Consider the following 27,107-nt stretch of genomic DNA (forward strand, 5'->3'; position numbering starts at 1 on the left):
ATGGGAAGATAGACCTTCAGCCCTAGGACTTGAACCGAGTCGAATCGAGACCGACGCCCGGGCCAAGATTTGCTGGAGGCCCAGCCAGGGCCCCGGAGGGCTGCTTGGCGTGCCCTGGGCCCCGTGCGCCCCCACTCTCCCTCTGGGACTTTCTCCACGCAGTAAGTTCCCGAGAGGCGGCTCTGGCTGCTTGCAACCTAAAGAACATTCGAGTCCGGGCACTCCCGGGCAGCCAGCCGTGAGTTTCTCCCTCCAGAAGGGTCCAACACGATACGCACATCGGGCTGGAACCAAGGGTCGGGGAGAGGAAACAGGGGCAGTGAGAAGGAGCCGGAGGGAGCTTAAGGAGAAGATGCTGGGGGCAGAGGCGGCCCAGGGCCCTGGGGTCACGGCAGTTCTGGCCTCGGCTGGCCACTTGACCAGCACCAGGAGTGGCTGCGATGAGCTTGGGAGCGAGAGATGCTGACAGAGCCCGAGAGAAGGACATTCTAGAGGGCACCTGGGAAGAACGGGGAGAGAGGGCGAGGGGAGGGGAGTGGCGAGAGGGGCCCTGGGCTGGGAGCGAGAGCATCGCCCCCCCGCCCCCCACCACCGTGGGCCGCGGGAACATCTGCCAGCAGCTTCGGTGTCACTTAGTAAGAGGAGGACGCGTTGAGCAGTGGCGCAGGGGGAAGGCAGGAGCCGAAAACGTGTTGACACCCAAGCCCCGGCAGCAGGCAGCCTCCAAGCACTGCCGGCCCGGGGCCTCCAGGTGTGGCCCCAAGATAAGCAGAAAGGAACAGCCAACAGACTGGACATCTGAGCTGGTTCCGAGGAAGAAGGGACACAAAGGGGAATTTCTCCACGGTGTGACCTTTTGCCAATGTCAATTTACTTTCGCCATCCAAGGCTGAGTGATAAACACTTCCCAAGGTCGAGTGGGTTTTATTTTTTGCAATGTCTGGAATCCCGGCGGTCTGAGTAGAACCCAACCCCACCTACTCTGATAAGCGCAAGAAAGACCTGCGAAGGCTCCCCTGGTGCCAAGCCTCGTGGGTGCAGACCGGCTCCTGCCAGGGGCCAGAAGGAAAGTCTCAGTCTCCTCCTCAGGAGACAGAGGGGCGGCAGGATGGTGGCGAACTCAACGTCCTCAGCGCTGAGGCGGCCGGCAGGGAGGAGGACAAGGGGCAACACAGCCACTTGTCTTCCGGGTCCTGGCCAGGCTCCCGAGGCTGGAGGCTGGCACAGGACCACGTCTGAGATAAGCGACTCAAAAACAGCTGGGGACAAACTGGGCATCGCCACTTTAACTGGCACCCCAGAAGAACACGCCAGCAATGAAAACGTCCCGGTCTTAGTTCCCACTCACAGTGACATCAGTCTGGCGTGAGGAACAGACATGAAAGACGGAGCAAAAGGAAACGGGCTCGGTGGGTTTGGGCATGAACCACTGATCCCTTGCCCAACGTGCTTCACACCTTCAAAGATGACGATGCCACTGGCTTTGTGGGGGGGAAAAAAGAAGAACTGTGGCACGGAGGGTGGAACTGTGACATGGGAGGAGGACTGGACTGTGATGCTGAGGAGGGGGTGGAACTGTGACGCTGAGAGGATGGGACCGTGATGCTGAGTGGAGACAGAGCAGCGAGGCAGAGAGAGAACTGTAACACGGGGGAGAGACGGCTCAGAAACCCAAGTTCAAGTCTTCTGGCGCCAACTTGTCTTGCAAGAGAAGAAAGTGTCCACAGAGTGGATGGGCACTGACTGTGCTGACCGGGCATCTAGACTGCGGGGCAATATTCAAGCACGGCCCATCTCTCAATCTCCAAATAAATTTGACCTTTCATCTACCAAAAAGAGAGGGAGAGAGAGGAGAAAGAAGGGAGAGGGGGAAGGAGAGACAGAGAGAGACGGAGAGAAACAGAGACAGACACACAGAGAGAGAGAGAGAGAGAACCAAAGAGGGAGAGAGACAGAGAGACAGAGACAGAGAGTCTCTAACGGGTTTTCAAGCCAGGCGGCACCGCGCGGGAGTGACTGAAGAATCCCGATGAAGCACCCACCCAGCAGCGCCAGGAACCGGGGCCGCCAGCGGGACGGCCACACCTTTCATCGGAAAGGAAATGACGCCGCCCCGCCCTTACCCGGGGTCTGGCTTAGCTCTGCGCCCGGAGCAAGAACAGCTATAAATAGCGAAACCCAGGCCAGGTGTGAGTGATGTCAGGTGCGGGGTCAGGAAGGAGGTCACGCCCGCCAGCTACCCAGCCGGGGGAGAGCACCGGCCGCGGGGTGACCAGCCGCTGGACAGTCCGCCCTGGGACCCTCCCCCCACACTGCCAGAGTAAGCAGCTGCAGACAGACGGTTCCTCGGGGCGGCTGCCTCCCTCCCTCCCCTCCACACAGCGGAGGGGATGACAGCGAGCGTGTCATGGCCACTGGACACGTGTCGGGGCCACCGGGTGTCACAGCCACCGAGCACGCACGTCACGCCGAGGGCACGCCTACCTTTGTTGTGAGACATGGCGTAGAGGAGGCACAGGACAAACAGCGCGTGGTAGTCATCGTCTGAGCTGTCCAGGGCGTGGTACACCATGTCCAGGAAGGGTCTGGAAAGGGGCCACACAGTGAGCACCTCCCTCCTCCCACCACCCCTCCCCAGGCCCACGCAGCGCAGCGGGGGCTCCAGCTGGAGGAAGCTGCTCTCAGAGGGAAACTGAGGACAGACGCCTCGGTCACTCCGCGAGCATTCACGGGGCAGGGTCACTTGTGAGCACTCACTGGCTGCTCCGACACTGGACACCACTGGCCCAGCATCCTGCTGCGGCTGTAGACCGCAAGCCAGGGGCAGAGAAAGGGACAGACAGACACATCCTGACTCGAACACACAACAGGGGAAGAAGAAAACAGAAGAGCCGGAGGCAACGCCAGCAGAGTCAGGAACGTGGGGCTTGAGTCGGGGCCTGGTCTGGGTCCGCTAGAGGGCCGCAGACCCACGGGCCGGTCAGCCAGACCTCGCCTGTGCGTGTGTGTGTGTGTGTGTGTGTGTGTGAGAATGTGAGTGTGAGGGAGTGTGTGTGTGTGTGAGTTTGTGTGAGTGTGTGTATGTGAGTGTATGTGCGAGTGTATGAATGTGAGTGTATGTGTATGTCTGGGTGTGTGTGTGTGTGTGTGTGTGTGTGAGTGTGTGGGTGGGTGTGTGGGTGGGAGGGGAACCCGGTGCCTCCTGGGCTCCTTCCAATACTGAGCCCAATGGCCACAGGGCCAGGCGCCTGGGGAACAGCACGCAGCACCTGGGGGCTGTGACCGGGCTTCTGTTCTCACACTCGTAGCAGCGCCTCCTCCATCTGACGGTGCAGGGCCTGGCACAGCCACACCTCCCCACGACCTTTCTCGACGCTACAGATGGCCAGGCAGTGCCTCAGCCCTCCAGCTTGGCAGGGCAGAGCCAACACAGCACAGGCCCCTTCCCGGGGCGGGGCCAGTCCAGAGAGATTCGGACAGCGGGACAGCGGGACAGCGGGACGGGAGGCTCCGATCCCGGGTCCCTCTGCGGTTGCCTGGATGCCAGCCTGAAGCTAAGCGCCTCAGTGAGTGACCAAGGGCCCGGGCCTCGGACCCAGCGGCGGCCAGGCAGGCGGGCAGTCCCTGGCGAGACGCGGGTCTCTGCCGGACCTCGATGCTGTGTCATTGTGAACTCCAGAATGGACCGACACTTCCGAGCGTTAGGATGAAAAAAAGCAGACAAACCTGTCCCGACCTTTGCGATAAGCATGGGACACACAGAAATGAAGAAACCCCTTCCTGGGGTGCGGTCTTGGGAGCCCCTGGCCACCGCGCCCAGATGTCAGATGTCGTTACAGGCAGCTGCGGGGAACGTGGGCCGGCTCTCCCTCGGGGGCACTCTGAGGCTCCGGGGAGGGGAATTCCATTCTCTCCTCTGAGAGAACAACCCAAATTCGGCCTTGAGGGCTGACAGTAGGTAGGAAAGGAGAGACCGGGAGAGAGGGCAGGAAGGGCACAGCCCAAAGGTCTCCGAGGGAGCGCCCTAGGGTGCAGCCCAAGGACACTTTCCCCTCTCTGCTTTCCAAGGATTTTTGTTCCGCTTTTTCTGAAGCACTTTTGTCAAGTTTTATAAAGTGTGTGTGTATGTGTGTGAGTGTGTGTATGTGAGTGTGAGCGTGTGTGTATGTGAATGTGTGTGTATGTGAATGTGTGTGTGTGCGTGCGCGCGTGCACAGCACGGGGGACCAAACCCAGGGCCTCACACGTGCAATGACTATTAAAATGGTCAAGCTTTCCCAAGAAACAGTGTTCTGAGCAAGTTTCAGTCTCGTCCACCTTCCGTTCACCCGAGAGCAGACAGCCACCCCCCGAGACAGTCCGCTCAGAACAGCAGCCGTGACTCTCGAAGCTCAGGCCCTTCGTCTGCTGAACGCAAGCCCCATGGCCAGTCACCTGAGGCCTTTCCAACCCTCCAGATTCAAGACAAGCTGGGCCGAGCCCTCCAAGTGTGTTTTCTCCGCCCTTTGTGTTCAGAACAACTTCTCATGATCAGAAATCTGGGAGTTGGCGAGGGGACGGGAGCACCCGTGATCCCTCAGAAGGATGGGAGCACCTATGACCCCGCAGAGGAATGGGAATCCCATGACTCCTCTGAGGGACGGGAGCACCTGTGAACCCTCAGACGGATGGGAGCACCCATGACCCTGCAGAGGGATGGGAGCCCCTGTGGCCCTGTAGAGGGACAGGAGCACCGCTGATCGGTGTTGTGCGGTCTCTGCTCTGAAGCAGTCCCGTCACGGTCCCTCTTAGGAGGGTGCTCCCAGCCCCTTGCGCAGGGGGAGGCGATGGGGAGGTCCAAGGCGGGGGAAGCCTGGAAGGTGGGACGGGCAGCAGTTGTGACGGTCATCCCCGGATGGACCCCTGAGTGCAGGTGGACGGTGGACAAGGGCACTGGATGGTGCATGGGGGGGGCCCTGCAGACGGTGGGTGTCAGGGAGGGATGGGCAGAACCGGCTCCCCGGGGGATGGCTCCAGGGAAAACCGGGCAGCTGGAAGCCTCTGCCCCTGGGGCAAGGCCCAGAGACCCTCCCGCCCCCCAGCCAGGGAAGGGCAGACCTGCTCCACAGCGCCCCCTCGGCGCCCACGCCCGTGGCCGCCGCGCTCTTCTCCTCGTCCGTGGTGTTCTGCTCCTGCACGGCCGGCTCCGGCAGCTTGCTGGGCTCCATGATCACCATCTCGATCTCTGCCAGGAGACACGGGGGTCAGTGGGAAGGAAGGAGGGGGGGCGCCCACCTCCCAGCCTGCTCCGGTGGGGGGTGCGGGGAAGCAGGAGGAGTGTCGGAGGGCCGAACCGACTCTGCCGAGGCCAGCCCAACCCTGGTGGCCTCCCTGCACCCTTGGGCGGCACAAAGGGGCTGGGAACCTCATTTCCTTTCACCAGACGCCAAGGCAACGGGCCCGGGTGGCAGAGCGCGGCCTCCAGGGACGCGGGGCAGACTCTGCCCCCATGTCTGCCGGACGCTCAGGAGGCAGCCCCCCCCCCCACCACGTCCCAGGGAGACACATGGAGGGGAAAGGCTGACGCCAGGGGCACCCCCACACCCGAGTCTCCCGCTCCTCTCTCCTCCCCTCTTCCTGGATGTCCCCACAGCCGATGGGGGCCACAGCAGAGGTTGCCCTGGAGACCTCACCTTCGCAGCCCTTTCCAAAGCCCACCTCTTCGCAGACCCCAGCTCCGCACCAGCTTCCGCTTCTGTCTCTCTGGAAGTGGGCCTGGCCAGCCTGCCACCCCAGCACAGCTCCTTCCTACCCCAACCCCTTTCTCCTGCTACTGTCCCAGCTGGGAGAACCCCCCCATTCCCCGACTTTGCCCGAGGGGAGCCCTTGGGTCGTTGGCAGAGGGTCCCGCCAGCCTGGGCGAGTCTGATTCTCTGATGAGGGGTAGGGAGACCCCAGCGGGGAAAGCCCTCCCAGGCCGTGACCCGGATTCCTGGCACGAGGCTGCCCAGGGCCCTCCCCAGGAAGGGTGCTCTGCCTCGACTTCCACTCTGATCTCCCAAGCAGGCAGCGGGCTCGGCCCTGTACGAGCGGGTCTCAGGGGGGCTGGGGGGTGAGTTCTGGCTGCTGGAGGGGGTCGCTACAAGGGTCTGCGTTGCTCTCCTGCCCCGGCTTGCCGAGCCTGTCTGGGCACTGGCACTTCATGCGGACGCCCTGCCCCTCCGTGAGATGCTCGGCGGATGTGAGGACCAGGGGGAGGCTTCGGGGCGAGGGTGGTACCCGGCCCGCTGCTCCTGGACAGACTGAGGTATCTTTCAGCCAGGGCACCACCGAGAGGGGGGACCTACCCCCATCACGTGGGGTCACCGTGCAGACCCCAGCTCGCCACGCAGCACTCCCGCCACCAGGGAAAGCAGAGCCAGGCCCGCACGGGACACAGGGTCCTGGCGCTGGTGAATGTTTCCGGGGGGCTCCGCCCGAGCCCGTGGCCCCCACCCCCACCCCAGCCAGGTTCCCGCTTTGGTGGCGGGAGGCAGGCACAGAGGCCCAGCCCAGTCCCAGCCAGCTGCCGGCTCCCCAAACCCACGGTTCTGGGTCATTCGCTGGGATGAGCCGAGAGACCGCCCCCCGCCCCGCGACGTATGGGCGCACATGTACCAGGGAATTCACAGCAGCACCGTTTGCAGAACGCTGGAAAGCACCTAAATGTCCAGGCACGGGCTGAGTAAGCGCAGGGGCATGTGGGAGCTGGCAGGGAGCGGAGGCTGGAGGGGGCTCGGGGCAAAGGGCAAAGGGCAAAGGGTGGCAGAGCCCACAGCGCAGCCGCCCCCGTGAGCACGGAAGACGAAGGGCAGGAGCATGTCGGCCGGTGAGCTCCAGGAGGCGGGGAACAGCCTGGAGGGACCGCGGGAGGGACACTCCTGGGGACGGGCCCTTGGTTCAGATCTGCCTTGGTTAATCCCTGGAGAGCCGGGCCTACACAGGCAGAGGCGAGGTTGTGCGTGCGTGCGTGCGTGTGTGTGTGTGTGTGTGTGCGCGCGTGTATGGATGCCTGTCTCCAGGAGCATTCTTTTTTTTTTCTCTTTTCGGGCCACACCCAGCAATGCTCAGGTCTCCTCTTGGCTCTGCTCAGGAATTACCCTGGGCGGTGATGGGGGGACCCTATGGGGTGCTGAGAATCGAACCCGGGATGGCCGAGTGCAAGGCGAACGCCCTCCCCTCTGTGCTATCACTCCGGCCCCTCTGGGAGCGTTCTACCATATGCCTGTGCTCCCTGTCCTGCTGCGGCCCCACCAAGTGGGCCCCGACCCAAGCCCAGACCCCCAGGAGCAAAGAGCACCCTGGCCGTCCTGAGCCCGCCCCCCGGCACTGCTGCCCAGGGACAGAATCGGAAACGGCGAGTCCCCGAGTTAGGAGAGCCGAGGGCAGGGGCTGGGACTGTCACAGGCGGCCCACCCAGGTGCGGTCCCGGCATCCCACAGGGTCCCCCGAGCACCCCCGGGAGGGTTTCCAGAGTGCGGAGCGGGAGCCGGCCCTGGGCACGGCCAGGAGTCCGTCTCCCGGTGGAGAAAGAGAAAGTGAAGGACCGGTCGGGGAAACGAAGGGGTTTCCCGTCAGGCCCGAGCGGCGGCCACCAGAGGCTCCTCACGGCCACAGCTGGGCCACCGTGAGTCCACCTGTGAGAATGGGCCAAGGACAGAGACCCCTGGGTGAAAAGGGCCGAGAGGCTGATGAGGTGCGGGGACTGTCACTTCCCAGCGGGGACCGGGAGCGCAGCCCGCCCTGGAGGGAGCAGCAATGCCTTGCCTGGTGGCCCCAGGGAACAGCCCCCGGGGCAGAGGCGACAGCACCCCAGGACATGGCATCCTCTGAGCCACATTCCACCAAGCAAGCGGAGCCCCGGCCTAACCCTCAACCCAGCCTGGGTCGGAAAGAGGCACGTCTCGCGGACACCCAGGCGGGGAGACACCGCAGGCCTCAGGGACATCAGTCCTGCCAGGGGCAACGGCTACGGACATTAGGGTCCAGCACGGGTGGGGGCAGAGACGCGGCGGTTAAAGGCCCACCCAGTGGAGGGGAATATCGAAGGAGAGGCAGGGTGAGGCCAAGGCCAGAGGGCCACAGCGCTGTGGGGATCCCAGGGGCTCTGCCTGGGACCCGGAGGCCAGCTGAAGGGGTCCGAGGGAAGAGGCGAGAGGGGCGGCCCCCGTCCAGCTGCAAAGGGACCAAGAGAGGGCACGAGGCAAGAAGCACGGCGCCGGCGAGGCGGTGAGAAGGGAAGCCTGGCGAAGGTGTTCCTTGGTTTCGGCCTCAAAAAGTCTTTACTTGGGAAACAACGTTCACATACAAAATTTCCGAGTGCACGAGACAAGCCCAGGCTCCGTGAGAGCACAAACCCAACCGCAAAATGCAGAGAGTAAATCGGCAGGTGCAGGGGGCTGCATGTGCCTGGGAGGGGGTCCGGGGATAGGAGCCGGCAGAGCACCGGGCCGAGAGGCCCCTCAAGCTCCCCACAGCCCAGAACCCATGATCCGTCCCAAACCGCCCCAGACTGGGCCCTGCTGACCAAGCCTGAGCCGTTCCAGAGGGAGAAACGAAGACGAGGGGGGCTGGGTAGTGCGGGCGGACGTGTGCGTGGGACCCTGAGCCCCGCCAGGAGTGACCCCCGGGGGCAGAGCCGGGAGGAAGCCCTGAGCACCACCGCGTCTGACTCCCAAACGAAAGTAAAGCCCCCAACTCAGGAAGGCCTTCAGCTACAGGGCCGGAAGCTGGGTGCTGCCCAGGCCAGCAGGCGGGGAACCACGGTCAGGGCCCCGGAAACACAGCCCCGCACGCCCACTTCATGGATGCCCCGGAACCCCGGAGAGACAGGGCCGGGGCGGGGCGGGAGCTGCCGGTTCCTGGAACGGGGCTCGGACGGGAGAGGAGGGTCTGGGGATGGTGGGGGCAGGCACTGGGCGGGCAGGACGGCTGCTCGCTGCAAGGCCAGAGCCCGTCAGCCCCGCGGCGTCCAAGCAAGCCGCTGGCACGCTCGATTTGGAAACGATCAGCCGGGCTGGGATGACGAATGTCCTCATCGGACGACTATTCGGGAAATGCAGCTTCTAGGGCCTGGCCTCGGGTGGGAACGCCGCTGACCCCTGCTCCAGGCCGTCTGCAGCAGCGCCTGAGTGCTGGGCCCTGCGGACAGATGCTGGGCGGCGGGAAGGGGGAGGAAAGTGGCCCCGGGAAGCGGGGACGCTGTGCCGGCCGGCCCCGATGTGGGCAGTGTGGTGGGACAGCAGGGCACTGGCTGGCTCCAGCGCAAAGACTCCTGGTCCCAAAGCACCGGCCAGCACGGGAGTGCGTGCGCGAGCACTGGGGCTGAGCTCTGCTCCCTCTCAGCCTGGGCGGGCAGCACCACGGCGAACTCAGGACAGCCCTCAAAGGAGATCTCTTCGGGAGACCTACCCGCACTCACCTCCAACCCTCACCCCCAACCCTCACCTCCCTCACCTCCAACCCTCACCTACTAGAGTCACCTCCAACATTCACTTCTAATCTTGCTGCTTGGGCCCCGTCGAAAGGTCCTTCTCCCTTTCTTCCTTCCCATGAATGTGCACACACACACGAAGACACACGCAGACACATGTGCAGACCCGCGCACACACGCACACGCACACACACTCTCTTTCGTTATCAGCTTCTGGGGGGTGGGGGGGAGTCACTCAAAGAGGTGCTGAGGAAGTTCGGGGAACCCACCCTGGCAGTGCTCAGCCCACCCGGCCCTAGTAACTCGATGCAAGTGCCCAAGGATGTGGCGTGGACACGGTGTGCCTCAGCCTTTAGGGCTCCCCGGGCCCCCGGTGATGCGCAGGGTCTCTGGGGTCCCCACGTGGGAGAGGGAGCCGCTTGGGCTTGGCTGCACTGCAGGCCTGGACTCTCCCTCCGCCCCGTCCCAGACACTACTGAGAGATGAACCCCAGGGAAGGCGCCCCTCCCCGAGCACAGAGCCCCCCAGCAAACTCATGGCCCCTCCGGGCCCCTCCCTCTACTCTCCACCTTCCGGGGAGGGCCAAGCCGCGGGCAGGACCCCAGGGAGGAAGGCGGAGCAGCGCGGAAAGGGGACGCATGATGCGCCCAGTTCAGACCCAGGTGGCGCAGGCCGAGATTAGGTGGGGAAGCCCCTGGGGGCCAGGCTCGGTGCCAGGAGGCGGCCGGGCCTCCCTCCCTCTCCCGGGCACGTCCCAGGAACTAAACCACCAGCAAAGTGCGGGCTGCAGCTCCCGGGCTCGGCTTCCCACTGACACGGCTGGTGCAAAGCCAGCTCGGGTGCCGTGGTCCCTACCGCTGCAGGTCGGAGGGACGGCGGGAAGCCGCGGCCCATGCCCCCCGGGCCCTGAGCAAAGCCCGAGTTCCCACAGGAAAGTTCCAGCCAGCCTGAGAGTGAAGCAGCCGCGTCCAGAGGGCTGTCAGGGCATGGCCAGGCACACTTGCTGCCCGTGGCGGGTGGACGGGGGCCGCCCCTTGCTCCTCGCTGCACCCAGAGGGGCCCCCAGATGGCCTGGATTTCAGAATGAGTCACCGTCCCAGGGACACGAGGCAAAGGGGGTTTCTCTGCAAAGCCGGGCTGGGGTGGGTGGTCTCAGGCATGGATATAGCACCCCACGTCCCAGGCCTGGCCCACAACACAGCGCCCTCTGCAGGGCCCAGCGGAGCCCAGCCTCGGCCTCGCCCCCAGGCCAGGCCCGTGCGTCTCGTTCCGCTCAGGCCCGTTTCTGAGGTTCTAAAAACTTCCGGATTCTGCCGCTGCCAGGGCCCAGCCGACCTGCATCTGAAACCAGCAGCCCCATGAGTCAGACGCTCTCGGCTCAGTTTCCAGGTGGGAACAAGGGGGCGGGCGTGTGTGTGTCCAGGGCCTAGAGACCCTCCAGGGACGCCTGGAGCCAAGACGCTGTCGAGGCAGGACTCAAGCCAGTGCCTCCCTTCCCAGCCCCCCACCCCCCCTCCCCGCCACCCTCTAGCCCCCTGCAGAGGTCGCCACAGGCCAGACCCCCAACTGCATCCCCCCCGCCCCGCACGAGCGTGACGAGGAGATCTGAACCACAACCCGGGAAGCCCGGAGGCTGGTGGGGGTGTCTACCCCCTCCCCCCCTCCCCCAGGGAGCCCCAACTCCAGCCCAGCAGCCTCATGCACCGCTGCCACCAAAGCCCCCGGCGCCAACTCCTCCCACGGTGAGTCCGAGGTCACACCGGGACTGTCCACCCCTGTCAGCCTCGGGCCAGGCCTGGAGAGAGAGCAGCCCTGAGAGGGACAACAGAGGGAGCATCCTCGGAGACAGGCCGAGCAGAGCACAGGGTGGGGACGCGGGGCAGGACAGCACGGCCAGTGTGGATGCTGTTCTCCCCACTGACGCTCAGAAGATAAACCCCAACATTCCAAAGCCACAGGCCAGTGGGGCTTGGCCCAGGCGGCCACCCCACCCTGCCCGAGCGGCACCTTCCAGCCAAGGGTCCCCAAACCCCAAACCTCCCTGACTCAGAATGCGCCCTGCGGGCTCACATCCCTCCTGGCAGGCTCCGGGGGCCTGATGGAGTAGAACCCGGGCCGGCTGTGTGCAAAGCCAGGGTCACACGTGCTGTACCATTGTTCTGGCCCTGAACCAGCCTCGTGGGAAGCACCTTCAGGGTGGGGACCCGCGTCAACCCCTGAGAATATGGGTGAACACGGTGCAAGCGACGAGGCTGACACCGTGAAGGGGCCCCGCGTCACTGCTGGCACCGGGAGACGTTTCCAAACGACACACTGGCCTGTTTGGAAACAGGTCTGACACAGGCCAGCTGCCACCCACCCTCCGCCCGAGGGCAGATGGTGCCACGCCTCGCCTGCTGCCAGCCCAGGGGTGGGCACTGGAACAAGGGGCTGCCCAACATCTGGGGGGCGGGGCTGCAGCAGAACCTGCACACATGAGCGTGTACACACACGAATGAGTGTGTACACACACACACACACACAAACACACAGACACACACAGGCACATACCCATACACACACAAATACACACACAAGCACATCATACACACACACACACAAAGACATAAACACACACAGGCACATAGACACAAACACACACACACACACAAGCACATACACAAAGACATAAATGTACACAGGCACATACACAAAGAGACACACAGGTAAATACACAACACACACACACACACCCCCAGCGCTCACCTTCGTTCTCCCCGCTGGCCTTGCTGCCCTTGGGGCCCTCGGGGCCCTTGGCCTTCTCGGCGTCCTCGGGGCCCTCCTCGGCGGAGCCCTTGTCGTCGTCCTCGTCCTCGCCCACGTTCTTGTAGTTGGGCCGCTTCTGCAGCCGCCGCCGGCCCTTGTGTTTGCTCATCTCCAGGGAGCGCTCCAGGGACTCGGCGGGCTTGGTGAAGCACCGGATGCTGGGCTGGGCCTGCAGAAGGGACAGGGGCGGGGGCCTGAGCGCCGGGCTCCCCGTGCCCCGGCAGCCTCCCGGCCACCGCAGTCTGTCCGCTGCTCCGAGCGGGCCCAGGCCGGTGTGAGCACTGAAGGGTGAGCGTCGGGGTGAAAGACCCTTCTGGGGACCCTCGCTGTGATGCACTCTTGGGTTTTTTGGGGGGACGATGGGGTCCTGGGGACAGGACCCGGGGTTCCCGCCAGCGCCCCCGCCCTGAGCCTCCCCCTGTCCCCGTGATGCTTGGTCTCTGCCGATGCTGTTCTCGGTTCTAACACACCGGAAGGTCACAACCAGCCCACAGGCACTGCTGCTCTGTCCTGAGGAGGGGTAGGGGCTCGGGGGCACCGGCCAGGAGGGGCAGAGCTGGGTCCCGGCTGCTTCTGGGGCCCCAGGTAACGTTCAACCAAGATCAGCCGACTCTTGCTACAGCTGCAGCCGACGGTGCCAGGAGGCGTGGGCCTGGGCAAGCTCCCTGCCGTGCTCGGACCCCCTAAGCAGCCCGCACAGTGCTCAGGGGCAGGCAGTGCCAGGGATCTCACTCTGGGCTCTGCACACACAGGGAACGAGCTGGACCACTTGTGCTCCCTCCCAGGACCCCAGGACCCTCTTAGCCACTTATTCTGTGACTTTGGGGAGCAGGAGATGTGGGTCAGACATGGCGGTGCTCAGAGGCTGCTCCCTGGACGGTGCCTGGGGGACCATGCTGTGCCAGGGATTGACCCCAGGCTTCCACTGGTAAAGCAGGGGCGCTAGTCCCCTGAGCTGTCCCCCCACTGACTCCTTAAATAAACTTTGTTGGGGGTTGGAATGATAGTAGCAGGTAGGGCGTTTGCCTTGCACGCGACTGACCCGGGTTCGATTCCCAGCGTCCCATAGGGTCCCCCGGGCACTGCCAGGAGTCATTCCTGAGTGCATGAGCCAGGAGTAACCCCTGAGCATCGCTGGGTGTGACCCAAAATGAAAAAAAGAAAAGAAACTGTCTATCTGTAGATCTGTAGAATACTAGTGTCCTTTGCTATCAAGAAAATGGCAGAAAATAATAATTTAAAGAATACCCAAGGTGGGTGGGATGCAGCTGAGCGTGCGGCTGTGACAGAAGACAGGGGGGCTGGATGTTGCCCCACCCGGAAGTGACCTGCCCAAGGTCACCGCGCTGTGATGCAGAGGCGGGATATGGTGGTGCTGGTTCTTTCGTGTGGGGTCCACACCCGGGGGTGCTCAAGGCTTCCTCCTGGCTCTGCTCTCGGGGATCCTTTCCGGGGGGCTCAGGGGGGCGTGTGGGAGACTGGGGACCAAGCCAGGTCTGCCGCATGCGAGGCCAAGCACCCTCCCCACCGTCCCACCGCTTCAGAGTCGGAATCTACACGGAAGCTCGTCCCATTCCAGGGGGAGATCCCCAGGCACCCAGAGGCAACGCCACACGCCTGCACCTAGCGGGGAGAGGCCCCAAGACACCGTCGGGTCCCAAGTGCCAGGGCCGAGGCGGACGCGCGTCTCTGCGTCCAGAGCACAGAGGCCATTTGGACAGGCCTTCATCGGAATGAAAAAGGAGCCAGTCTGGAAGTGGACTCCTCCGTTCCCCTGATGCAGACGATCCATCTTCTGAATTCCTCCCCCAGCCCCAGCGACGCGCCGCCCCCCACCTCCCGCGACCCACAGCCCTTGCCAATAAGCAGGATGGTCTCGGGGAACACAGATTAATTTCAATAACGCTCAGAATGAAACCTAATTGAAAGCTAAATTAGCATCCAAATACAAACATTAATTTTTATTCGCCCGCTATGAATTCATTCATCCATGCACACGCACAAAAAGTGACAGGTGAATTGAGCTATGGTCCGAAGGCCCCGGAAACCAGATATTCATGATGAGGCTGACGGCCCGGGGCCCAGAGCTGGCAGAGGGAGGGACCTCGCCTGACCCGGGGAGAGGGGTGCGGCCTGGCGCCCTGCATCTCCTGGCGCACGGAGAGAGAAGATGAAGATGAAGCAGCCGCTTGCCCCGACCTCTTCCCCGTGAGGAGGGGGGGCACGCGCCGCCATCCATCACAGCCTGCAGAGGAGAAGGCCGCGCTGGACACCAGGAGACGCTGCCCACCGGAGGTTCTCCCAAGGAAGCCACGGGCTCAGATGCCCACCGTGAGCGCCAGTGGGGCAGACTTGCCGGGCACGAGGCGGGCAGAGCGGCAAGGGCAGGAGGCCTGGCGGGAACAGGCCCCCCGCAGCCACGCACGATGCCGGCTTGGGGAATGTCCAGGCACAGACTCAGGCGAGAACACAGCCCCCGGAGGCAGAGTTCCTTCCGGGGGGGGGGCTGGAGTGAGAGCAAACGGGGAGGGGCGGGGGCGCGTGCCTGGCACACGGTTGACCAGGTTTCAATCCCTGGTACCCCCCGGGGTCCCCTGAGTCCCTCCTGGAGTGGCCCCTGAGCACGGTCGCGTGTGGCCCCAAACACCAACCCCGAAGAAGAGTTCCTTCCGGACCTGGCCCCGGTCCCCACCCAGCACGCAGAGTAGGAGATGAGCAGCTGGAAGCAGCACAGGTGCCAAGGGGAGTTGGGGTGGCAGGGGAGGACCCAGGCACCGGGGAATTTCAGACATTTCAAATGCAACCATGCGGGGACCCACGGAAATACCCTAAATGCCCATCTCCCAGGAGCAGTGGGTGGTTCCGGCTGGTCAGCGTGGGAAGCCACGCAGATGTCTCGGGGACCAAGTTCTTACCGATCCGATTTGACTGGAGGCCATTCCCAGCGGTGCTAGGGCTCACTCCCAGCAGTGCTCAGGGCTGACTCCTGGCTCTGTGCTCAGGGCTGACTCCCGGCTCTGAGCTCAGGGCTTCCTCCTGGCTCTGTGCTCAGGACTCACTCCTGGCTCTGTGCTCAGGGCTCACTCCTGGCTCTGTGCTCAGGGCTGACTCCTGGCTCTGTGCTCAGGGCTCCCTCCCAGCAGTGCTCAGGGCTTCCTCCTGGCTCTGTGCTCAGGACTCACTCCTGGCTCTGTGCTCAGGGCTCACTCCTGGCTCTGTGCTCAGGGCTCACTCCTGGCTCTGTGCTCAGGGCTCCCTCCCGGCTCTGTGCTCAGGGTTGACTCCTGGCTCTGTGCTCAGGGCTCACTCCTGGCTCTGTGCTCAGCGCTGACTCTTGGCTCTGTGCTCAGGGCTCCCTCCCAGCAGTGCTCAGGGCTTCCTCCTGGCTCTGTGCTCAGGACTAACTCCTGGCTCTGTGCTCAGGGCTCACTCCTGGCTCTGTGCACAGGGCTGACTCCTTCTGGCGGTGCTCAGGGGACCCGACAGGGTACTGAGGCTCCAGCCCAGGTTGGCCGCGTGCGAGGCCAGTGCTGGCGCCTACGCTCTCCCGCGTCCTTCTCCTAGAGAAGGGCGAACGCAGGGTGAGCTCCGGGATGCAGAGTGTGACAGCAGGCAGGGACAGGACGCAGGGGAAGGCAGCTGCCCTGCATGCAGCTGACCCACATTCGGTCCTGAACCACCGGTGGCCCCCAGAGCACCCCCGCCCTCCCCAGCGAGGAGGAGGAGCTGTGTGCCGAGGCTGCGGGGGGTGGGGGGACACTTTCACCTTCCCGTCCCGTGGCCGGCTGTGTGGCCCTGCTCCCACCCAGAGGTCAACGGTCACAGGTCAGTGCCAGCCACTGCACGGACCCAGGTGGAGGGGTGGGCCTGCCACGAGAGCCACGTCCTGTGTGTTTCCTCATGGTGAATGAGCCAGGCCCGCGGCCTCAGGGGCGGGGGCAGGCCCGTTCAGCTCAACCCAAACAAGTGAGCCCTGGTGGCCCTGGCCATGGAGGATGCCGTGACCACTCACCCCTCTCGCGGCGCTGCCTCATGGCCGGGAGAACTCCGGGGTGCGGGGTGGAGGGTGGGGGGACTGTGCCAGGAGGGGCTGGTTTCCTGGTCTAAGGCAGGCCTGGAACGCTAGAGAAGGTGGGGGGGGGGGGCGCCCCTGGACACAGGGGCTCCGGTGGCTCACGGGAAGCTGGGGTGGGGCTGGGCCACCCAGTGACCTGTCCACTCTCTGCAGCCAGCAGGAAGAGCTGCCGGGGTATCCCTGCCCTGAGCCCAGGGCCGGATTTCCTTGCACCGACTCAGACGTGGGGGAGCGGGGTGGGGGGCACAGAGGTGTTTCTTCAGGGAAAAGTGTCACTCCTTGTTCTCGGCTAGGAGGGGCCAGGGACTCCCCGTGCCCAGAAGGGGACAGCAGCTCCAGCTGCAGCTCAGTGGACAGCGACGAGCAGTGCGGGTGGAGATGGGGCGCAGGCAGCCGGGGCCGGGTGCCAGCCGGGGGACGAGAACGGACGGGACAGTGGCCGGGTGCTGAGGGGGGTCCGGGGTGAGGCGGCGGAGACGAGCCAGCATGTCCTTCCTGGAATGCGCCCAGAACCCTCTCCCGGCCTCAGGTGCCCCTGCTTCCGGCCTCCGTCCTGCCTGGGGCTCTGACCCGCCTGCCACAAGCTGAGCTATGTCCCACGCACGGCACAGCCGCCTCCGCAGGGAGTCCTGAGGGCCAGCGCCAGCCCCCCGGGGCACCCGTCACCCCTCCGCTCCCCCACTGCTGCTCTCTCTCCCCACATCCCCGTCACCGTTGCCGGCTGTCTCCCGGCCCGGAATGCCAGACCCGGGGGTTGGGGTCCCTCCAGTTCCCGGTCCCCTCAACTGCGAGTTGAGTCCTTGCACATGGCCTCTCCGTTGGGCAGCGCTGGGGAAGGCGTCCACGCGGGAGCCATCTGCACAAGTGACAACCACACCGACACAGCGGCAATGACTGTGACGTCTGCTCACTGGCCAGGGCAGGGGCGAGCACCGAGGGCCGAGAGTTGGACAGCCCCAGGGGGCCGGGAGCGACAGTCCAAGCACCAGGCAGCCCCAGGCTCAAACACACACCCCCGCCCCCCCCCACCCCACCCCAACAAGCACCTTCCGGAGCAATCCCTGAGTGCAGAGTCAGGAGTGATCCCTGAGCATCACCAGGGATGCCCAAAACAACAACAAAAACTAACCCGTCTCCAGACTCAGCACCAGGCGCGCCCTCACTCCCACTTTTTAAAAGATCGTTTAAAAAATCATCTGAAAAAAGGAGCTGGAGCCATAGCACGGCGTGAAGGGCGTTTGGCCTTGCACCCGGCCGACCCGGGTTCGATCCCAGGCACCCCAGAGGGTCCCCCGCACACCGCCAGGAGTAATTTCTGAGCGCAGAGCCAGGAGGAAGCCGTGAGCATCGCCGGGTGTGACCCAAAAAGCAAAAGCAAAACACAAAAACACCAGAAAGCCCTCAAATGTCCAGGGAAGAGGTGCAGGTTGATGCTGTCAACGGGCTAAGCTGAGGACAGAAGGGACAGGGCCATCCGGACAGAAACCAAACGCACTCCTTGTGGCCCATCAGTGACAGCCCCCCATCCCCACCCTGCCCCAGCTGTCCTCAGGATGGTGTGCCCGCAGAGCTGGTGTCTCGCCAGGCTGGGTCATTGTCCCCTGCCTGCCCACCTAGAGTGCCCTGGGAGCCCCTCCTTGAGGGGCAGCCCCAGAACACACCCCCCCTCCATCCCACTCCTGGCTGATGCCAGCAGCCCAGCCCAAGGGCTCCCACCAGCTTCCGGCCTGTCTCTGCACAGCGGGGCTGGTTCCCTGGGACGCTCCGTGTCTCCAGAGAATAGTCTGCCTGATCCTCTCCGCGAGTCAAAACTGCCTCATGCAGGGGCTCCACGCTCAGGCCACACAGACCCAAGGCCCCTGCCACCCCCTAAGTGGGGGAAGCCACAGTGCGTCCCGGAAGGCAGCCAGGCAGTGAGGTCCAGGGTCTCCAGAGTCTCTTCCTCCCTCGGGCTGTGGTGGCGGCACAAAGCCTATGCCTCGAGGTGCCAGGCCACTGTGCCCTCAGCCCACGTCCTGGCAGAGGGTCCAGCCCGGGAAACGCGGGGCCCACAGAGCCAGTGGCAAGCCTTACTCTCGGGGAATCAGCAGCAGGCACCCCCCAGTCCCATGCCCGGTCACTTCACTGCAACGCCTCAGGCAGGAAGGAGCCAGGTCCCCAGAGCCAGGGGCCTCGGTCCCCTCTTGGAATCTGCAGTGGGACCCGGGCTGTGAGGGTCCTCGGGCCGCCCCTGCCGTGAACCTGCCACCAGGACCCCCTGTGTGCCAGGGCCCACGTCGGGGTGCTGGTCAGCTCAGGCAGCGGCCAAGGACGGACACACCCTGGGACGCAGGCAGGTGGGGCGGCACCTCGTGCAGGCGCGAACTTGCACCTGGCCAACTGGGGGTTGACTCTCGGCACCAGGCCTGGCGTCCCCAGGCCCCGCTGGGAGGGAGCCCTGAGCGCAGAGCCGCACAGCACACAGAAAGACGGAAGCCTCGAACCCGCCACCCGTGGGCGCTGTTCTCCGGGCGCCTTCGCTCCTGCCAGCGGCCCAGGGGGGTCTGCCCCTGGGAACGGGTGGGAAATGGGGCCTGGACAGGGTGAGCCAGCCCGTAGCCCAGCCCTGGCTGACCTCAACAGCACTCCCAGAGCCAGTTTCTGAGCAGAGCAGGGGTCCGGAGGGTCAGACTTGGCCTCCTGAGAGTCGTAAAGAACATTCAGGAGGAGCAGGGAGCACCCACATCCCCGCTGGACACACTCCTGCAGAGAGCACCCCCACATCGCTGGCTGGGCCTGACAGCTCAGGGGGCGCAGGCAGCTCCCGGACTCTGTCTCCGGGGCGAGTGCAGAGACGCAGCTTCCCAGAACACCGCCCTGCCCTGCAGTGCAAGACACGGAGGACCGGGAGTGGAGCCCAGGGCGGAAAGGGCCCTCGAGCACGAGCTCGCGGGGAAGGAAGCGCAGCCCCAAGCCCGCCTGCAGGTTCCTCAGGGGACTCCCGGGCCCCAGAACAGCTTCTGAATCGGGTCCTCTGACTCTCCCGGCAAGAACTGTGCGCGCTTCAGACGCCAGCTCGCGGCCGGCCCCGCGCGAGCGGGAAACGGAGGGTCTGCACGCACAGACGCGCTTCAATCAGGCGCTGATCTGACCACCACGCCGCCGTGTTTTAAATTTAACCCTGAATTACAGACTTTTCAAATAACTCCCTGCTCCCCCGGCCTCTCGCTCTTCAATTTTGGTTTGGTTTGGTGAAAGGTCTGCTGGTAAAGAACTCGGAGCAATACCAGTAACTTATCTACAAATTACGGGAAGGAGAAAGTAGGTTAAACAAGACCAAGACACTCAGAACAAGTGAGACCAAACCACATCCGAGTTCGGCAGGAAACAATAGGAGCCGGTACTGCTGGAGGGGAGGGCGGTGCCCACCAGGGTCCCACGCCCCTCCCGGACCCCAGAGGGGGTCAGCGATCAGAGCACAACAAACCCCCGACTTCCCACAGGCGAGCGGGGCAGAGACAGCCCCGCCGGAAGCAGAAAGCTGACACTTTCGCTTGGGCTGGCAGCTCCTTCCCCGTCAGTCTCGTTTTCCGCTCAGGCCTCTACCCTGCAGGCTGGCGGCAGGACCCCTAATTAGAGGGAAGCAGCAACGGAAAGGAGGGGGAGGCGCGGGGAGGGGGGAGGGGGGCGTCCAAGGCTGGGAGGTGGCACTTTCTGCAACTTGCACACTCGGGGACATCCGTAGTCAGGGGCATCGCTCTGGGTCCAGCCCGGGGACCACACGCCCATCCACTTCGACCAAAAGGCAAATAAACGAACAGGCCGGCGGCAGCGCCCCAGGTGTCAAGACTGGGAGGGGAGGGGGCAGCGTCTGGGGCACACACCGCCGGGCAGACACCGGCAGGGCATGTCCTCTGAGGGCCTGAGCCCCGGCAACACAGGCCAGGCCAGCAGCACCTTGTCACACGCCTGCACTGAACCAGGGCCTGCACACTGGACCTCGGCTGGCTCGGGACAGGCTCCGAGCTGGCCTCGGAGGAGAAACTTCCAGAGCGTCGGAGCCTGGAGCTTATGAACTTCCCTTCTGAGTGCGGTGAAAAGCAAACCAGACGCTTGCGGAGCAGGGCTGTGCCCTGCGAGGCGGGCACCCCGACTGTGTCCCACCGGGTGGAATAAGGTGCGCCAGGGGAACGGGGGCTCTGCCTGCGGGGGCCCAGGTTCGATTACGGTGTCTCACTGCTAGGAGTGCTGCCCCGGCACTAAGCAGGGGCCCCACCACCACCCTGCAAGAACAATCAGTGGTTGGGCGGGAGCGATAGCACAGCAGAGAGGGCGTTTGCCTTGCACGCGACTGACCCGGGTTCGATGCCCAGCATCCCATAGGGTCCCCCGAGCACTGCCAGGAGTGATTCCTGAGTGCAGAGCCAGGAGGAACCCCTGTGCAGCGCCGGGGGTGACCCAAAAAGCAAAAAGTAAATAAATAGAAATCAGAGTTTCCCGAACAATGGTTGCATCAGCCCCGGTCACCAAGTCCAGCTCCCTCCCGCAGAGCCCAGGAGACAGGAGGGTGGAGGGTCCCTGGGCCAAGCACTGTCGGCAGAGCCTGGGGGGGTCCCCGGCTCCAGCATCATGTGGACTGTCCGAGGAGTCTTGCACATGCCCAGGACAGCGCGATACAGACAGGGATGACGGAACCAACCAGAACCAGGGACACAGCAGGCAGAGACGACAAGAGGGCAACCCCCTCCCGCTGCCCCTGCCCATCTCACGCTGACGTCACCCAGGAGCACGGGACCCTGGCAGCCTTTCCAAGTCCCTGAGCTCTGTCATTGCGCAGAGCAGAGGGGCCATCCCTGTGCAGGCCACAGCAATGACCAGAGGGGACTGGGGGGGGGGGCCGAGGGCAGAGGCCGGGCCCATCCCCCCACACTTTGGTTTCCCAGTCCTGCTCCGGAGCCGATGGGGGACCAGCCACCTGCCCCCGGCAGCTCAGGGCCTGCTGAGACCTGTGCAGAGGAAGGAGCTGGGAGGAGCGGAAAGGTGGCCTCGCGTCCAGGACCTGGGGGCAGGCTGGGAGCCAGGAGCCGGGCCAGGCCGGGATTTCCCTTCTGCTGGAAGCCCGGGCACAAGCGTGTCCTGAAGACAGCACAGGGGCCGGGCTGAACTCTGCAGCCCAGCCCATGTCCAGCCTGCAGCTACTCACATCACACTGCGCTCCCCACGCCCCACTGCCCCCCACTGCCTCCTCACCGTCCCCTTATGCCTCCCTTGGGGCCACTGTCATTCATGCGTCCTCCCCGCCCAACCAGTCTCGCCCGTCCCCTGGCCAAGGCGTGCTCTCACCCTGTCCCGGTGCCCGTGACCACCCGATGCAGAGCCCGCGGGCCAGACGGGGTAAGACTGTGCTCCGGTGTCAAGTCCCCATCTCGAGGCGGGCACCGTCGTGGCCCCAGGGACCAGCAGCAGCCACGGCCGTGGGTCACGGCGCAGGAAGAGCCCCGGCCCTGGACACTTACGCTTCTCGGGACGTCCTGCTCGGTCTCGGCGGGCAGCTCCGACGGGTCCCCATTCAGGATGACCTCCGCCAGTGAGTTCACCAGGGGCGCGTGGTGGATGATGAGGAAGACCTGGTGGGAGGTGTGGGCGGGGGGCACTGGTGTGAGCGGAGTGTTTCTGGGCACCCCCAGGATGCCGGGCCCACCCGGGGTCCCTGACTCCCCCCATCTGGGGCCAGGGCCCTCTGTGGAGGCAGTCGCCTGGCCAGCGGGCAGCAGGAAGGACAGCAAGGCCAGACTGTGCCTCGTGTCTGCCTGACACCAAATGGGGTGTGGAGCCACGGGAGGGAACCCACCGGCACCATCCCCCCCCCCATCAAGAGGATGCTCTAGCCGCAGGGAAAGGGGGGCTCGGCCCGGTCAGCACCTAGGAGCTGGCACCCCCGCGGGAGGTCCCGAGCAGAATGCCACAGCGGCATGGGAGACGTGGGGAGGCGGGGAGACCGGCCCCGGTCCACCAGCAGGCGCTGTTCCGGCTGTGTGCCCTGTTCCAGATGTCCAGCTGGGCTGACACACTCCACACACTCCTGCCACTGCCACTGTCTGAAGATGCCCAGAGATGGCACAGCAGGGAGGGCACTTGCCTTGCACACCGCGCACCTGGGTTCAATCCCCAGCATCCCACAGGGTCCCCCACGCCCACCAGGAGTGACCCCTGAGCACGGAGCCAGGAGTAGGCCCTAAGCACCACCAGGACGGCCCCAAATTAAACAGAAACAAAAATTCCATGGAGGCAAGAAGGTGACCCCGAGAGCCGGTGTGAGACCAGGCGTGGGGGGTCCTACTGACCCCGGGCAGGGGTCCAGACAGAGGCCTGGGCGAGGGTCCTGCTGGCACAGGCAGTGATCACAGCGAGGGGGACGGGGGTGGGAGTGACCCACAAACAACCCGGCCATGGAGTCTGCAGTGGCCACGCGGCCTCTGTGCCATGTCTGAGCGAGGCCTGAGTGCATCTTTCTTCCTTCCTGTGCTCAGTGAGCCCTGCCGAGGCTCGGAGCACGGACAGTCCCAACTCCGGCTGTGGACGGACGCGGTACGTGGGGGTCGTCCCTAGGACCGGGGTGGGGAGTGGCAGACAGAGACACACGGACACGGACACACACATACATACACACGCATGCACACATACATACATACACACATGCACAGACACATATATACACACATACACATATACACACACACGCACGCACACACACGCACACACACACACACACACACACACACTCTGCAGGGACTTGGTAGTGGACGCGGGCCACAGGCCAAAGCTTGTCTCAGTCAGACAAGTGCTCGGTGGTGGGGCCCAAGCACGCAGAAGCCGGGCCAGTGGACGGGGCTCATGCCTGCTTGGAGGCTGTGCTAGAACTCCAGGAGGCTCGAATCTCAGTGCTTGCACTCGAGTCCCGGAGGAGCGTCCAGCGGGCTGGCGGCTCTGTGAGCCGTCGCGGCCGCAACCGCAGGGGCCAAGGTGGGCTGGTGCTCAGGGAAACGCAGGACCAGGGAAAGGCGCCCGCGGCGGGAGACGGGGGCCGCCTCACCCCGACCGATCCGCCCCGATGGGGAAGGGGCCCCCCAGGGCCACCGGGGGCCTCGGAGCTGCCGGAGAGACCCCAGGTGGGGCGCGGGCCGCAAAGGGCCTCGGCTCTCTGGGAGCCCGCGGGGGCAGCAGGCCAGCCTGCAGCGAGGCGGCCCGAGCGTCGGGGCTGCTCGCAATAAAAATACTTCCCGGGTTATGTAACTGGGTCGCCATGGAGTTTTTCCCTTCTTGTAAATATTACAGAATCCGGAGGAGGAAGCGCCTGTCGGAGGGGCAGGAAGCAGCCCGGCGGGCGGGATCAGGAGCCGAGAAACCTCCAGGGGGAGCCACGGGTGTGGGGCCCGGGCAGGGATCCACTGGCGATGCGCTAACGGATGCACACCCGGGGCGCCCTAAGCCCGGGGCCCCGAATGAGGACCCCTGCAGTTCGCCGCCCAGGGTGTACAGAACATTCTAGAACCACCCGGCCCCAGTTGTGCCCGCGTGCATTTTCCATGTGTCTTTATGTTTGTTTTTGTCTGTTTTGTTTTGCTTTTTGTTTCACACCTGGCAATGCTCAGGGGTTACCCCTGGCTCTGCACTCAGGAGTGACTCCTGGCGGTGCTCGGGGGACCCTATGGGATGCTGGGAGTCGAACCCGGGTCGGCCGCGTGCAAGGCAAAGGCCCTCCCCGCTGTGCTATCGCTCCAGCCAGCCCCTGGCACGCGTCTTTAGAGGCCCAGCCCCGAGTGTGTGAGGGCGCCTCGGGGCGGCCCAGCCACACTCCACACCCCAGAGCACAGACCTACCTGGGACAGCAGGTAGAGGGACACCGGCAGGCTGATCTTCGGCCTCTCCCCTCCCTAGGGAAAGGCGCAGAGTGAGTGGCATAGAGCCAGCGGGTGAGGCTGAGGCCCCCTCCCCCCACACCCCTCCACCCCCGCGAGCGCTGGGACCCTGCAGCTCCTCCCTCCATCGACGCTCCTGACACAAGTCGTCGTGCTGCAACTAGACGGCTCAGCGCCGGGCGGGCCCCACTTGGCCTGAGGCATCACCCACAAGGCTCTCGCGAGCAGGGGTGCTCGCGGCGACATATCTGGGGCGCTCGGCCTCGGGGAACCCCCATATCTGTCCCGAGAGCCAACAAGCTCCCACTCACTCCAGGCCGGAAGGACTTTGGGGAGGATCTGCATTTGGTGCCCGGAGGGAGAGGCCGAGGGTGACCCTGCGTTGCCTCCAGGCGCGGACAGACCCCCGCTCCCGCCCTGGGGAGCTGCAGCCCCCGGGCCCACCATTGGGTGGGACGTGGTGACGTCGGTGGGCCCCACGGGTGGCTCGTGTCCACCCTATCCTGCCTTCACCGAGAAATAGCCCCAAAGTTGGGAGAGGATTGGCAGCTTGACCTCATGCAAATGATCAAGGCATAAATATCTATCGGCTCCGATTGACAGCGTCAGTGGGTGAGCAAGAGCCCTTCCAGCCTGCACTGAGAAAGCCGGAAAGGTGGCTTGATGCTTCTCTAGCCGCTCAGAAAAATCTGGACGCGGGAAGTCATTTCCTATCAACCAAACCTGTAGGTGAAGGAGTTACTCCTTTCCATTTTTTTAATGATAGAAATGGGTATGGCGTTACGATGCCTCGGTTCCTGTTGCTTTGACTCTTGCGTTTGCGAAGACAGCAAACCACTCTGTCCTTACTGGGTAAGAAAGGACCTTCCACTCCTCCAGGGTCTAATCATCTCAAGGTGACAGCCCTCCGTCTAAGTGACCTGATCTTTGCTTTCAGGTAACTTCGGGAACCGACCAATTCGTTGCCTGGGGTCCACTAAAACTAAGGCAGCATGAGATTCCACCCCTTACGCGGGCAGGGTCCGCCCCCCTCTGTCAGCATGAAGCAGCTCCACAAGTCGGAACTTCGACCATTTTCCCCTTCAAGATTTAAGGCGGTGAAATCTCTAGGGGGAACGATGGTGTAGGCAGGATAGGGAAGGCCCCTTCCCAAGGCAACGGCGAAGATTTCCTGGGAAGAAAGAGCCTCGGAGTTGCTGGGAGAGCCCGATAAAAACCCTCAGAAGAAAACGGGAAAAAAACAGGAACCAAGGCCCGATGAGACCCTCAACCATCCACAGCCACAGACCCAGAGAAGCTCCTGCAGAACAAAGGAATTTCAAAGAAGGAATTTCAAAGAAGACCACCACCACTCCCAACCCCCCGAACCTCCTTAGCCAGGAGCTTTGACTCAGGTAGAAGCCCCACGTGGGGGCAGTTTGGAGAAACCCTAGAAAGGCCACCTTGGACCGAGGAAGCGTGAAGATGCTGCCCAAGCCCGTGTGCTGCTGGTGCCCACGTGGCCGGGCACACGCGGTGCCTGGGCATACGTGCTGCTCGCATCTCCCCTCTTGAGATGGGGACTTTCACGCTCTCCTGTCTGACGCTGGGGTGTGTGCAGGGGCTCTCTCTGCCCTTGGAGAAGCCCGGGCTTTCTCTCAAGCACGTTCCTCTCCACTCTCTGCCACTTTCTCCCCCTCCTCCCTTCAAAACCTACAAATAAACACTGCGATTTCACGGCTCGTCTAAGTCCTTCCTGCGAGGCAAGACAAGAACCCAGTAACCCTGGGTCCCGGGTGGCTCCGCAGGGGCGGTCGGGGAGAGAGTGACCGTCTTTCTCCCCCCCACTTCACCTGAGCCAACCGTGGCGCCCACTGACATCAGTGGGGACCCACAGGAACTGTTCCGGGGTCACTGCCTGGCACGGCTTCCGGTGTGCCTGGGGGACCCCGTCCCGTCCTCCCAGCGCCACTGCCTCTCCCGGTCAGTGAGCTGCAGGGGGGCCCCCCCAAGAGGGGCTGCACAGACACCGAGGGGAGGGGAGGGGAGGGAGGGGGTGGCGGAGCAGCGGCCGGGAAGGGCCAGTGGCGTGCTGGCCGTGCCCACCTTGCCCTGGTTCTCCAGCGAGGACACGTAGAGGGGCAGGAAGAGCCGGTTGAGCAGGTGGTCCGTGAGCACGTCGTTGAGGAACTCGCAGTTGATGATCAGGATGTCGTTGAGGTAGTGCAGGTGGTCCAGGTGCTCGGCCACCAGGTCGCTCAGCTTCCCCCTGTTCCGGTGCCTGAGGAGGGGGGGAGGAGAGAGGGAGGGAGAGGGAGAGAGACAGGGACAGAGAGACAGAGACAGAGACAGAGGGAGAGAGGGAGAGAGAAGGAGACAGAGGGGGGAGGGAGGGGAAAGAGGGAGAGAGAGGGAGGAGGGAGAGGGAGCGCACTCAGGCAGGGTGGGCCGACTCCTATCAGCCCTCCTGACAGCAGGGACCCACGAAGGGCAGGTGGGCAGGGCCCTGTGATCGACTCGATCGCTCGGGGCGCCCCCGGCCGGACCAGCTCACCCCGCGCCCCCTGAACAAACCCACCCGGGCTCCGAGCAGTCCAGCCCAGGGGCATCGGCTGAAGTGGAGAGAGCCCGAGATCCAAGCGGTCTAATGGGACAATAAGCCCGGCCGGTGACCAGGCCAGGCCGCAGCAGCCACTGCCCGCCAGGACGGGCCGTGCCCCCCTGCGCCCTGGGAACTGTCAGCATGCCGGCCGGGTGCCAGGCAGGTCGGTCCCACCTCCCCAAGGACAGGACCCCCACCAGCTGGGGGCCGGTGTCCCCTCCACCGGAGCTTGGCCCCGAGGAGCACTGTGGGAGGAAGACACTGGCGCTGGGCCCGGGTTACTGCTCGGTGCTGCTC

The 27,107-nt window shown here is 64.2% G+C and overlaps 1 protein-coding gene across 1 annotated transcript in view; it reads right to left on the reverse strand.

The window, feature by feature from the left end:
- CLEC16A (C-type lectin domain containing 16A) overlaps positions 1–27,107 on the reverse strand; it is a 117,669-nt gene that overhangs the window by 69,569 nt on the left and 20,993 nt on the right. Inside the window, exons 7-12 of the mRNA XM_056107411.1 lie at positions 26,315–26,489; positions 24,191–24,244; positions 21,827–21,937; positions 12,197–12,425; positions 5,098–5,224; positions 2,485–2,585 (exon numbers count right to left, since the gene is read on the reverse strand). Coding sequence (XP_055963386.1) covers positions 2,485–2,585; positions 5,098–5,224; positions 12,197–12,425; positions 21,827–21,937; positions 24,191–24,244; positions 26,315–26,489 — 797 coding nt within the window. The remainder of the gene's footprint in view (positions 1–2,484; positions 2,586–5,097; positions 5,225–12,196; positions 12,426–21,826; positions 21,938–24,190; positions 24,245–26,314; positions 26,490–27,107) is intronic.

The sequence above is a fragment of the Sorex fumeus genome, unplaced genomic scaffold, assembly GCF_029834395.1.
Source record: "Sorex fumeus unplaced genomic scaffold, SorFum_2.1 ptg000165l, whole genome shotgun sequence".
NCBI classification, from domain to species: domain Eukaryota; kingdom Metazoa; phylum Chordata; class Mammalia; order Eulipotyphla; family Soricidae; genus Sorex; species Sorex fumeus.